The sequence below is a fragment of the Schistocerca cancellata genome, chromosome 1 (assembly GCF_023864275.1).
Source record: "Schistocerca cancellata isolate TAMUIC-IGC-003103 chromosome 1, iqSchCanc2.1, whole genome shotgun sequence".
Taxonomy (NCBI): domain Eukaryota; kingdom Metazoa; phylum Arthropoda; class Insecta; order Orthoptera; family Acrididae; genus Schistocerca; species Schistocerca cancellata.
In genome coordinates, this window is record NC_064626.1 from 8,061,064 (window position 1) to 8,075,655 (window position 14,592).

The 14,592-nt window shown below is 41.5% G+C and overlaps 1 protein-coding gene across 1 annotated transcript; it reads left to right on the plus strand.

Moving 5' to 3' along the window:
* The first annotated feature begins 6,136 nt into the window (after window positions 1-6,136).
* LOC126163747 (uncharacterized) lies at window positions 6,137-6,967 on the plus strand. Its single transcript, XM_049920184.1, has one exon. It carries the CDS (start codon window positions 6,137-6,139, stop codon window positions 6,965-6,967), a length of 831 nt encoding a protein of 276 aa, XP_049776141.1.
* Window positions 6,968-14,592: the final 7,625 nt, after the last annotated feature.

Genomic DNA, 14,592 nt, shown 5'->3' on the forward strand with positions numbered 1-14,592 from the left:
CGACATGCAAACAGTCAATGTCTTTCGCTATAGACAATGTCCATACAAGCAATGGACATGGATCACTATTAACTGCTATCGTTAATATCAGTGTTGATCTAGCGCTCTCTGCTATTGCTGCTCTAGTACTGTGCTGGTCTGTGAGTCCCGGTCTGGTACTGTGTGGCCAAGACGGGCAGGCTTATATTCTCTTCTTGTAGATGCCGCTCCCATGTGAAGCTAAGATTAATGGTCTTGATATGCTATGATAAGGTAAAAAATGGTAGTGTTGACAACGCAACGTATGATAGCCTCAAGAGACACTATAGATCACAAATCAGATTAGCAAAATTTAGAACAAATGATAACTTCATGAAAAACTCTAATAACAAGTGTAAGGCTGTGTGGAGGGCCAATAAAGCAGAATCAGGTACAGGTAGTCATAGTGTAAAAGTTACAACTGGTGTTAATGTCACACCAGATGAATTTAACTTCTTTTTTTATCAATGCAGCAAACCCTAATCCCTCATCTCCTCATAAGAAGAGTTCAAAATCAAATCTACATCTACATCTACATCTATACTCCGCGAGCCACCTTACGGTGTGTGGCGGAGGGTACTTATTGTACCACTATCTGATCCCCCCTTCCCTGTTCCATTCACGAATTGTGCGTGGGAAGAACGACTGCTTGTAAGTCTCCGTATTTGCTCTAATTTCTCGGATCTTTTCGTTGTGATCATTATGCGAGATATATGTGGGCGGTAGTAATATGTTGCCCATCTCTTCCCGGAATGTGCTCTCTCGTAATTTCGATAATAAACCTCTCCGTATTGCGTAACGCCTTTCTTGAAGTGTCCACCACTGGAGCTTGTTCAGCATCTCCGTAACGCTCTCGCGCTGACTAAATGTCCCCATGACGAATCGCGCTGCTTTTCGCTGGATCATGTCTATCTCTTCTATTAATCCAACCTGGTAAGGGTCTCATACTGATGAGCAATACTCAAGAATCGGACGAACAAGCGTTTTGTAAGCTACTTCTTTCGTCGATGAGTCACATTTTCTTAGAATTCTTCCTATGAATCTCAACCTGGCGCCTGCTTTTCCCACTATTTGTTTTATGTGATCATTCCACTTCAGATCGCTCCGGATAGTAACTCCTAAGTATTTTACGGTCGTTACCGCTTCCAATGATTTACCACCTATGGCATAATCGTACTGGAATGGATTTCTGCCCCTATGTATGCGCATTATATTACATTTATCTACGTTTAGGGAAAGCTGCCAGCTGTCGCACCATGCATTAATCCTCTGCAGGTCTTCCTGGAGTACGTACGAGTCTTCTGATGTTGCTACTTTCTTGTAGACAACCGTGTCATCTGCAAATAGCCTCACGGAGCTACCGATGTTGTCAACTAAGTCATTTATGTATATTGTAAACAATAAAGGTCCTATCACGCTTCCTTGCGGTACTCCCGAAATTACCTCTACATCTGCAGATTTTGAACCGTTAAGAATGTCATGTTGAGTTCTTTCTTCTAGGAAATCCTGAATCCAATCACAAACCTGGTCCGATATTCCGTAAGCTCGTATTTTTTTCATTAAACGTAAGTGCGGAACCGTATCAAATGCCTTCCTGAAGTCCAGGAATACGGCATCAATCTGCTCGCCAGTGTCTACGGCACTGTGAATTTCTTGGGCAAATAGGGCGAGCTGAGTTTCACATGATCTCTGTTTGCGGAATCCATGTTGGTTATGATGAAGGAGATTTGTATTATCTAAGAACGTCATAATACGAGAACACAAAACATGTTCCATTATTCTACAACAGATTGACGTAAGCGAAATAGGCCTATAATTATTCGCATCTGATTTATGACCCTTCTTGAAAATGGGAACGACCTGCGCTTTCTTCCAGTCGCTAGGTACTTTACGTTCTTCCAGCGATCTACGATAAATTGCTGATAGAAAGGGGGCAAGTTCTTTAGCATAATCACTGTAGAATCTTAAGGGTATCTCGTCTGGTCCGGATGCTTTTCCGCTACTAAGTGATAGCAGTTGTTTTTCAATTCCGATATCGTTTATTTCAATATTTTCCATTTTGGCGTCCGTGCGACGGCTGAAGTCAGGGACCGTGTTACGATTTTCCGCAGTGAAACAGTTTCGGAACACTGAATTCAGTATTTCTGCCTTTCTTCGGTCGTCCTCTGTTTCGGTGCCATCGTGGTCAACGAGTGACTGAATAGGGGATTTAGATCCGCTTACCGATTTTACATATGACCAAAACTTTTTAGGGTTCTTGTTTAGATTGTTTGCCAATGTTTTATGTTCGAATTCGTTGAATGCTTCTCTCATTGCTCTCTTTACGCTCTTTTTCGCTTCGTTCAGCTTTTCCTTATCAGCTATGATTCGACTACTCTTAAACCTATGATGAAGCTTTCTTTGTTTCCGTAGTACCTTTCGTACATGATTGTTATACCACGGTGGATCTTTCTCCTCGCTTTGGACCTTAGTCGGTACGAACTTATCTAAGGCGTACTGGACGATGTTTCTGAATTTTTTCCATTTTTGTTCCACATCCTCTTCCTCAGAAATGAACGTTTGATGGTGGTCACTCAGATATTCTGCGATTTGTGCCCTATCACTCTTGTTAAGCAAATATATTTTCCTTCCTTTCTTGGCATTTCTTATTACACTTGTAGTCATTGATGCAACCACTGACTTATGATCACTGATACCCTCTTCTACATTCACGGAGTCGAAAAGTTCCGGTCTATTTGTTGCTATGAGGTCTAAAACGTTAGCTTCACGAGTTGGTTCTCTAACTATCTGCTCGAAGTAATTCTCGGACAAGGCAGTCAGGATAATGTCACAAGAGTCTCTGTCCCTGGCTCCAGTTCTGATTGTGTGACTATCCCATTCTATACCTGGTAGATTGAAGTCTCCCCCTATTACAATAGTATGATCACGAAACTTCTTCACGACGTTCTGCAGGTTCTCTCTGAGGCGCTCAACTACTACGGTTGCTGATGCAGGTGGTCTATAGAAGCATCCGACTATCATATCTGACCCACCTTTGATACTTAGCTTAACCCAGATTATTTCACATTCGCATTCGCTAATAACTTCACTGGATATTATTGAATTCTTTACTGCTATAAATACTCCTCCACCATTGGCGTTTATCCTATCCTTGCGGTATATATTCCATTCTGTGTCTAGGATTTCGTTACTGTTCACTTCCGGTTTTAACCAACTTTCCGTTCCTAATACTATATGCGCACTATTTCCTTCAATAAGAGATACTAATTCAGGAACCTTGCCCTGGATACTCCTGCAGTTTACCAATATTACGTTAACTTTTCCTGTTTTTGGTCTCTGAGGACGGACGTTCTTTATCAACGATGATAATGTCCTCTCTGGTAAGCCGTCAGGTATTTTATCGTTTCGCCCAAGGGGGGGTCCCTCTAACCTAAAAACCCCCCGTGTGCACGCCACACGTACTCTGCTACCCTAGTAGCTGCTTCCGGTGTGTAGTGCACGCCTGACCTGTCTAGGGGGGCCCTACAGTTCTCCACCCAATAACGGAGGTCGATGAATTTGCAACCATTATAGTCGCAGAGTCGTCTGAGCCTCTGGTTTAGACCCTCCACACGGCTCCAAACCAGAGGACCGCGATCGACTCTGGGCACTATGCTGCAGATATTAAGCTCAGCTTGCACTCCGCGTGCGATGCTGGTTGTCTTCACCAAATCAGCCAGCCGCCGGAAGGAACCAAGGATGGCCTCAGAACCCAAGCGGCAGGCGTCATTCGTTCCGACATGTGCTACTATCTGCAGCCGGTCACACCCAGTGCGTTCAATAGCTGCCGGAAGGGCCTCCTCCACATTACGGACGAGACCCCCCGGCAAGCACACCGAGTGCACACTGGCATTCTTCCCCGACCTACCCGCTATTTTCCTGAGGGGCTCCATAACCCGCCTAACGTTGGAGCTCCCTATATCTAATAGGCCCGCCCTCTGTGACTGTCGGGACCTTGCCGGAGAATCGGCCACTGGCCCAACAGGCGAGGCATCCTGTGGTGGCTCGGAAACGATGTCATCACCACTAGGAAGCACCCCGTACCTGTTGGAAAGGGGTAAGGCAGCTGCCACGCGGCCAGATCCCACCTTCGCCTTTCGGCCAGGCACGCGAGAGCCCACCACTGTCCGCCATTCACCCTGGAGTGATGGCTGACCGGTAAGATGCTCACTGCCGGAAGACGCAGCGACATCAGGGGTTCCATGTGATTCCAAGGCCACCGAAGTAGGCATAGGTCTCACCACAGTTGCCCCAACGCCACTACGAGCCGACGCCTGCGCCTCGAGCTCGATGAGCCTAACAGACAAAGCCTCCACCTGCCCCCGAAGAGTGGCCAATTCTCCTTGCGTCCGCTCACAACAACCACAGTCCCTACACATGACTATGTTTACCCTACCCTATACGGTGACAAATTCCCAAGATAATCTTCTGATGAGCTACTCTGATAATCAAGAAACACTCACTGAAATACGAGACGCGAAAACTACGCTAGGTTTTCCCAGAAAAACTATTTAAAAGCTAAGCGCAGCAAATAAGTACAAAAACGCTTTATACAAACAGTACTCGCTGCTGCTGGTGCTCTCGCTCTCGCTGTCACAAGACAACTGCTGATTCAAGTGACTAGTGGCTAACGGCCGCGAAACAAACAAAGACGGTTTTAGGGCGCTTTCTGTTCTAAACGATCAAGAAAACACTAAGAAATCTAACACGAAAACTACGTAAAGTTTTATCAAGAACTGTTAGTTACTATGCAGAGCAGATAAACACAAATAGAATCCCTTCCTTAGTGGAAGGTCGTAAACAAAATGCAAAATAAACGCTTTATACAAACAGTACTGTGCTGCTGCTGGTGCTCTCGCTCTCGCTGTCACAATCTACTTATATAAACCAGTTTTTATAAAACATTGCTGATACTGTGCCAACTTGTTATTGGGGGCATGTGGAAATAAGTGATGTAATTAAATCAGTGGCAAGGTTAAGCGACTCCAGATCAGAAGATATTTATGTCCTCTCAAATTTTGTGATTAAAAAAATAATCGACTTGATATAATCCCTCTCTGCACACTCATAAACTGGATATTTGACAGTGGTATTTTTACAGAATGTCTAAAGAAGACAGTAGTAATTCCATTACACAAAAAGGGTGATAAAACCTGCACTAATAATTATTGTCCAATTTCTCTGATACCTATTTTTTTCAAAAATAATCGAATATTGTATACAAAAGCAATTTAACATGCATTTGTCAAATAACAATATACTGACAAAGTCTCAGTATGGTTTTAGGGTCCAGTTATCAACAATTAATAATGTTGAAAATGTTTTTTCTATTGTGCAATCTTCTTTTGAATCCAAATTATCTGCTGAAGCCACACTAGTGGACTTAAGCAAAGCATTTGATTCTGTAAACCACACAATACTTCTGGAAAAACTATGGTGTTATGGCATTAGGGATCTGGAACTCCCCTTGATTAAATCATATCTCAGTAACAGAAAGAAAACTATAAGCTACAACAGTCAAAAGTCACAGTTACTGAATGTCACTAGAGGTGTTCCCCAAGGATCAGTGCTTGGGCAATTACTGTTTATAATATTTATAAATGACCAGCCCAGCAATATGCCATGCAAATCTGTGCTTTACGCAGATGATACAACGTTCATCAATTCAGGGAACGACATAAATAAACTGAAAGAGCAAAGTAAAGATTTTCTCAGATTATCCAATATGTGGTTCGAAGCCAGTGAGTTAGCTATTAACTATGAAAAGACTGTAAATATATTCTTCAGTTTATCCAATGCTGATATTGAGTACACTTCTACCAAACTTCTTGGCATTTACTTAGATACGAAATTAACCTGGCAGAGTCACATAGACAACATATTTCGAAATCTTTCGGGAGTAATCTATCTACTGAAAACATTACGGACCTGGGGTACGAAGTGTAGACAACCTCCTAGATGGTGTACCCCAGGCAACGCTGTAACATGGTACAGTGGCGAAAAGTCTACACATCCACGGCGGCCGGACGCGACAATGCCTCCCGGCCCACACAGAGGCAAATAAGAGTAGAGTCTTAGCATGAAGAACCTGAACGTATGCCAGTTCAACATAGAAGGCTACACGAGGACCAAGGGAGAAATCCTCGAAAAGATCTTAACGAGAGAACGAGTAAGTGTCGTACTCCTACAAGAGACCCACCTCACAGATGAAACCATCAATCGACTCAAAATACCAGGATTTATAGCTGTGAGCTACACTGGACACGACAAACATGGCATAGCCACCCTAGTGAAGAACGAACTTCTAAGGAATTTGGACACCAAAGTGGTACCAGCAGAGCATGCGATAGGCATAAAACTGGGAGAGATGACACTGTATAATGTCTACAAACCTCCATCACAGAAATGGCCCACAGGTATCCTACCCAAGGCTAACCACCCAGCAGTTTACGCTGGCGGTTTTAACTCTCAGCACACCAGGTGGGGATACCCGAGATCCACAGCTGAAGGGACTGGACTAAGTGACTGGGCAGACAACCGGGACCTACACCTCCTTTTCGACCCCAAGGACACAGCGACCTTCAAATCAAAGGCGTGGGGCACAACGTCAACACCTGACCTGACCTTCGTCACACGTGGAGCAACAGGTACACCCATGCGAGCTATAAGAAGGGTCCTCGAGGCGTTCCCCCGGAGCCAGCACAATCCAGTAATAGTGGAGATCGGACTATCAATCCCAGTCATAAAAAGCCCCCCAATCCCCCGGTGGAACCTGAGGAAAGCTGACTGGAATAAATACCGATCCTATGTTGAGAAAACGATAAATCGGATACCACCAACACCTGAGAACTACAAAAGATTCGTAAACTTAGTACAAAAAGCGGCCCTAAATGCAATTCCACGAGGATAGAGAAAGGAATACACCCCCTGCTGGACGAAAGAGTGTGGAACACTACTGGAGGAATATAAGAAGACTAGGGACGAGGAGAATGCAGACCAACTGATCAACGCCATGAATGAGGAACGTAGGAGCAGATGGAAGGAGGCGATGGAAAATCTAGGTTTTACCCACTCCAGCAGGAAGAGCTGGGGCCTGCTGAGGAAATTAGGCGGTGCCACAGCGCCTAACAGGCCGACTATTGGAACCAGCGCATCTGAGATTGCAGCTGTCCTGAAACAGACCTCCAAAATCCAGCTAAAAACAGCCGAAAAGAGAGAAATTTCCCAAGAGCTAAGCAGTTTATTGCTTAATAACCCAACCAACATGGGCATTGTAAAAGAAGTGGAGACAGAAGAGATATCCAAGGCCTTGAAGCTAATGAAGACAGGAAAAGCAGCTGGACCCGACAACATCCTACCAGAATTCTTAAAGGAATTGGGAACTTTAGGAAGAAGGTGGCTGGCCAAACTTTGTACGGAATGCATAAGCATGGGGGTTGTGCCTAAGGAATGGAAAGAAGCAAAAGTCATCGCAGTGCTGAAACCCGGAAAGACTGGAGATAATCCTAGGAATTACAGACCAATATCCCTGCTATGTACCTCCTATAAATTATTCGAGAGAATATTGCTGACCAGATTAACTCCATACATCGAAGCCAACCTCCCAACATACCAAGCGGGTTTCCGAGCAGGTAGAAACTGCTGCGATCAAGTGCTGTCCCTCACAACCTATATTGAGAAAGGCTTCCAGAACAAGATGAAAACTGGCCTGGTCCTCATAGACCTCACATCAGCTTACGACACAGTATGGATTGAAGGGTTACTGCTTAAGCTAACTAGAATCATAAATTGCAAGCAGACTTACAAACTACTCAAGAACATACTAACGAACAGGAAAATCAAGGTCTCACTCCATGGTACGAACAGTAAGAGCATGGTTCTGAATAATGGTCTGTCACAGGGTTCGGCACTAGCACCCGCTCTCTTCAATCTATATATAGCTGACTTGCCAGAAACTAAATCACGCAAAGTTGCATATGCAGATGACCTGGCCATCGCATATCAGAGTAAAAACTACAACGATCTCGACGAAACACTGAATGCAGACCTTGAAGTCCTGAACACCTATTACTCCAAGTGGCACCTACTTCCCAACCCCAACAAAACAACCAGCACTATAATGCACCTCAACAACAGAGAGACACACAGAAAATTACAGATCTTTTCGAATGGCCAAAACATAAGACATGAGGATAACCCTAAATATTTGGGAGTGAAACTAGACCGGACCCTAACGTACACCTCACACATCGAAGACACAAAGCAAAAACTAAAATCCCGCAATGCTATCCTTTCGAAACTGGCTGGAACAACATGGGGATGTGGAGCGAGCACTTTGAGAACTTCAGCACTAGCCCTTGTCTACAGTGTAGCTGAATACTGTTCACCAGTCTGGAGGAGAAGTGCATACGTATCTAAAGTGGATGACCAGCTGAGGGAGACAATGCGAATAATCTCGGGAACACTCAGGGCCACCCCCTGTGCATGGCTTCCTGTACTAGCGAACATAGAGCCTCCAGAAATCAGGCGATCACAGCTAGCCCTAAAAATTATAGACAACCCGGACCTCCCTATCAACCAAGATCTGACAGCGACAAACAGGCTTAAATCCAGATCACCTTTTTGGAAAATCGGTGAAGAACTACAAGCCTTTGAGCCGAGAACGGCCTGGAACGAAGGATGGTCGACAAGTGAATTTAAGAACAAAAACTTAGTACACGATCCGAACAAGAAGATTGATGGCTTCAACCTACCAAGAAGAGTGTGGACAGCTCTGAACCGGGTCAGAACGAGTGTTGGGAGATGTAAACACCTGATGAACAAGTGGGGCCTGGCAGACAGCGCTGTATGTGAGTGCAGTGAAATACAGACAATGAACCATCTACTCGTGTGCAAAGTGTATGGCTATGGTGGTGAACTCATGGACATACATAGACTCAGTGACTCAGCCATAGAGTGGCTCAAAAACATATCTAATATAGTGTAGAATTATATTCTTTTCTTTTTAGTATATAGTGATAAGAATATTGTAAATTATGCCTCTGTGATGCCGAACGAGTAAATAAAATAAAATTACGCACCTGTGTTTCTGAAAACCTGCTGATTAATTCCTATTATGCATTCTTTCATTGCCATATTAGCTATTGGAATTCTTCTATGGGGTAATTCTCCATGGTCCAGGAAAATTTTTATTTGGCAGAAGAAAGCCATCAGGAGCATCTCTGGGATTACCAAAAATAACATACGATGTAGGTCATACTTCAAATAATTACAGATAATGACAGTCCCTTCTCTTTTTATATACAGCTGCCTTTTGTACATAAAAGAAAACTTTTAACAGTTACAACCTTACGCAATCTGTTCATAATCATAACACTCATCAGACATTTAAGATAGACATACCAACAACTCGATTCGAGAAAACACAAGACAGCTATGAATACATGAGAATAAGGCTTTTCAACACATTACCTGTGCAGGCACATTGTGTCTCTCTTAATATATTTAAAAGTGAGACTAAAAAATGGCTGAAAGACAAAGCTTTTTACAGTGTTAAAAAATCTGAAAACTCTTCAAAAATAGACCTGACTTACGAAACAACTTGAAACTCTGTTTGTACCTCTTCCTATGCATTTTTTGTGTCTGTAGTTCCACATTTAACTGTTAAACATGTGGAGAAATCCTCATGTATGAAATGTATTCTTTTATTATGCGCCAGCCAGGGTGGCCATACGGTTCTAGGCGCTCCAGTCTGGAACCGCATGACCGCTATGGTCGCAGGTTCGAATCCTGCCTCGGGCATGGATGTGTGTGATGTCCTTAGGTTAGTTAGGTTTAGGTAGTTCTAAGTTCTAGGGGAATGATGACCTCAGAAGTTAAGTCCCATAGTGCTCAGAGCCATTTGAACGATTTTTATTATGCACATTCTTTAAAATGCACACATTAGTTATGTGGGATATCTTTATGTATCAAATGTATTCATTTATTATGTATGTTATTTTAAAATGTATACTTTAGGTTTGTGTGATACCTCACAATAGTTGTATTTCTTAATATGTATATTGTACATTACTCATGACGACATCGATTGCATGTAAATGCTTAAAGATGGATAAATAAATAAATAAATAAAAAAGGATTACTCGAAAATTGTTACACAGCTCGGCTAGGGCTCACTGCAAATCCCCATGTTTGCATACTGTACCCACTCTGTACATGAATAGATGTATCTTGATGAGAGGAGCTAAACTTGGTGACTTGCTAACCAACTCTGCTTAGCAGATTACCACAGTTATAATACAACTGTGGATTATTCCATATAAGACAAGTTAGAACAATTTGCATTCAAAGACATGTGAGCTGCTTTGGTGCCATTCTTTATAATGCACTGGTTGGGAACAGCTTCTGGATCAGACAAAATAATTTTTTGAAACTTCCTGGCAGATTAAAACTGTGTGCCCGACCGAGACTCGAACTCGGGACCTTTGCCTTTCGCGGGAGAAGTGTTTCTATAATGTACATGAATACGTTAGCTTAAAGATTACTAGATCCTCAGTCAATGTTGGCTTTTTTTATTTGCTAACTGATGTGCCACTGCTGCTGTGTTTGTCAATGCAAAGAAGATCCTGCTGTTGGTTTTCCATTTTCCCTGTTTCAGATGCAGGATGATACACCCCTGATGAGAAGGGATCTGGCGTTAGCCTAATTGTGGAGGTCATAGTGTCAGTAGGGGTTTATTCCACATCCAACCATTCTGACTTGGGTTTTTCATGTGTTCCTCTTATCACCAAGGTGAATGATTCGGTGGTTCCTTTGAGTAGGCAGTGGCCGATTTCCTGCCCTATTCTATCCTACTTTGTTAACATGTTATTTTTGTAATGTTTGCGACATGTCCAAGACTACTGTATTAAATTGTCCATGGATGAATAAATAAATGAGGGTGACAAAGACGTTCATGTGGTGTGCTGAATGTGAGCACATGCAGGACACAATCTGGTCATGTTGTTCTCTTCCAGAATAGCGCCTGACCAGCTAACACATTCCTATTCCACTCTCCCATGTCATCCTTGTGATTTTGATTATAGTGGCCAGGTTTCCACACAGTTGGTTGTTCTCTTTGTTTTCTCAAATGTACAAGACTTTTCATGAATACCCCTCCAGGGTTCCCTTTTGGAAATTTGTTGTTTTCTTATCTCACTTGAGCACCCTGATCCAAATGTTTGCACAGATCCCACTCCTGGCATCCTACACAGTCGTCTCGCATGCAGCCACACCATGCACAGCAAGGTCTTCATCTGGGCACTTCTCGTTACAGGATACTTGAATGATTAAGTTCCATAAACATTCAACATAGTCAGAACAGTATCTGTCCAATCCATGTGATTTCCAATATTTTCACTACTCCTTTTTTAGATTAATATTTCTGAAAGGTAGACCTGCCAAACAATCGCTGAACAGCTACTGGGATCAATATAGGGCATTGACAAATCTAAACGTATTTCTAGACGTTCTATGCACAATATAACATCTCTGGAAGTCAGAAAATGGTTCAAATGGCTCTAAGCACTATGGGACTTAACATCTGAGGTCATCAGTCCCCTAAACTTAGAACTACTTACACCTAACTAACCTAAAGACCCCACACACAACCATGCCTGAGGCAGGATTCAAACATGCGACCGTAGCAGGGAAACAGGGAGTGGCTATATACACAAAACCTGAAAAACGTCTACACCATAGACCTCAGTGCATAATGTGTCAAACAGTTATTCCAGTGCTGTACTATATTAGTAAACTTGGAAACATACAAGATTTATTTATGGCAATCTATAGGCACCCACCAAAAAATGTTTCAAGCTTCATTTAGGGATTAGAAGTACTAATAAGACTTGATATAAATAAGTGGGAAGTGAGTGTAGATCGAGATTTCAATAAAGATTTAATCTTCAATAGTTTTGTTTGAAGGCACCTACAGTTAAAGGTTGCAGTTTTAGGGTGACATCTATCCGCCCCACTTGGCCCCCACTAACATCATGAACAATATAATGACATAATGCAAGAGCGACTGATAGTTTGTTTGTATTTTTATTTCTAAAGCTACCTGTCTTTAATGAAACAGACGTGACTCCCTTAATAAATGGTTTATCTCACTGTGATGGTCAAACTTCAACATTAAGGCATCCCTGTCACTCACTGATTCACTGAGTTAGCTGTAAATGACAATATGAAGGACAGGCTTCATGGAGACAGAACAAGTCAAGTTATTCATCGACAGATGGGAACAGACGCTGCTGGCTGCCAACAACAAATAATTCTCATCTTTGAGACAGAATGTTTTCATTACTCAAAAATGTGGTATAAGAATAATATGTAATGTTCATCGACTCTCATCTTGTAGACCTCTGTTTAGGAGGTTAGGCATTTTAACTGCTGCTTCACAGTACACATATTCCCCCAAGATGCTTTTAACCCATTATAGTTTAAATAAGACAAAGATGTACAGAATTATAGAATCATAAGAAAACTGATATTCATTATTCTACTTCTGGTCATACCTAAAAGCTGTTACTGATACCAACGTTAGTGTCCAGACACTCATGGAAGAACCAGGAACTGAAATTGTGGTAACAAAGCAAATACTTAATTATGTTTCGAAGTATTCGTTTACAAAGGAAAATTCAGGAGTATTGACTCACTGTAACTCTCGCATACTCATTGCAAAGATGGGTGATTTGCATGTTAGTGCCAATGACGTCGAGGAACAGCTAAAAGTGAACAAAGCCCAAGGAATCGTTCGAAGCTGCATAATATCCTATACAGAACTTTCGGCTGAGTTAACTTCCTTTCTAATCATAGACCTGGATCCCTCCGAAAGAAAACACTCCCAGTAGTTAGAAAGAAGCTCTGGTCATATTTTTATACACGAAGGGTAGGAGAAATGACCCACAAAACTACCGCACAATATCTTTGAGATTGATTATATAATTAACTGTATCACCCACTGCTTTCGCTTCAGTGAAACCTCAATGCACAAAATCATACACCAATCTATATTGTAAAAACATTTCTATACTGTGCACCAATCCCAAATTATTTTCTAACCTACAACAGCAAGCGTATTTGTCATTCATTGTCGTGCCTGTTATAAAAAACTACACAGATATACGTGTTTGTACTTAGGCCTATAAAGGCCACCTCACACGTTTCTGCGTAATTGAGATAATGTAGAAAAACTTTAGGCAAGCATAAGGACTGTACAGTCAACTTGATTCTTTATCGAATTTCATTTTCATTTCATTTCATTTTATTATCTTCCTGTATATCATTTACATGATGTAGGAATTGTCACAACAGTACAAGTACTACAGACATAATAATGGAACATCACTTTCAAGGCATTTTTTAAAAGTACAAATTTAGACATATAAATTAAAATTTTTGGCAATAAATTTACACACAATCAAAGTACTCATCTACATCATAGAAAGTTTTGCTTAAGAGGTAATTTTTAAGCTCAGTCTTAAATTTTACTTCATCTGTTATTGCCTTCATGTACACTGGCAGAGCATTGTAGAGTTTTATTCCAAAATAACTTTCATGCTTTTGGGTTTGTGTTGTCCTTACCCTTTCTACATACAAATTCTTACGAGTTCTAGTATTATAATTAGGGCAGTCCTCATTTGTACGTAGATTTTTCATATGTGCTCTTGTACACAGAATGCTTTTAAAAATATACAGTGATGGTATTGTGAGTATTTGCAATTCTTTGAAAAGGGGCCTACAATGAGTTCTTGGAGAGTTATGTGTTATGATTCGTATAGCTCTTTTCTGAAATTTGAAGATATCTGTTAAACTTGATTTAGTTTTACCCCAGAACACTATGCCATAAGACACGATGGACTGAAAGTAAGCAAAATACACTAGTCTAGTACAGTCTGTGCTGCATACTCTAGATAATATCCTCAATGCAAAACATGCCGAATTGAGCCTTTGGGATAAGTACTTGAGACGGTCTTTCCAGCTTAAGTTTTGATCAATATGCATGCCCAAAAACTTTGTGGATTGTACACTCTCTATCTTCTCATCCATTAGTTTTAACTGGTGGTCCATATCTTGAGTTGCTTTGCCATACTGTATATAATTTGTTTTACTTAGATTAAGTGTTAACTCATTAGCATTAAACCAATGTTGAATATATTTCAGGACTATATCAGTTGTGGTGGTTAATGATTTTTTATCATCACTTATAATTATGCTAGTGTCATCTGCGAACAACATTATTTTGGTAGAAATATTAGGATTTTTTATGTCATTTATATAAAGCAAGAATAATAAGGGACCAAGAACACTGCCCTGTGGGACACCTATTTCCAATTTCTTTGCATCTGAGACCCACTTGATTTTCTGATTTTTATGTTCTGTGATGACTTCTACTACCTGAGTTATATCTTGAAGGTAAGATTCAAACCACTGCTTCACAACTCCCCTTACACCTATTGCCTCCATCTTGTTTAAGAGAATTTTGTGATTTACTGT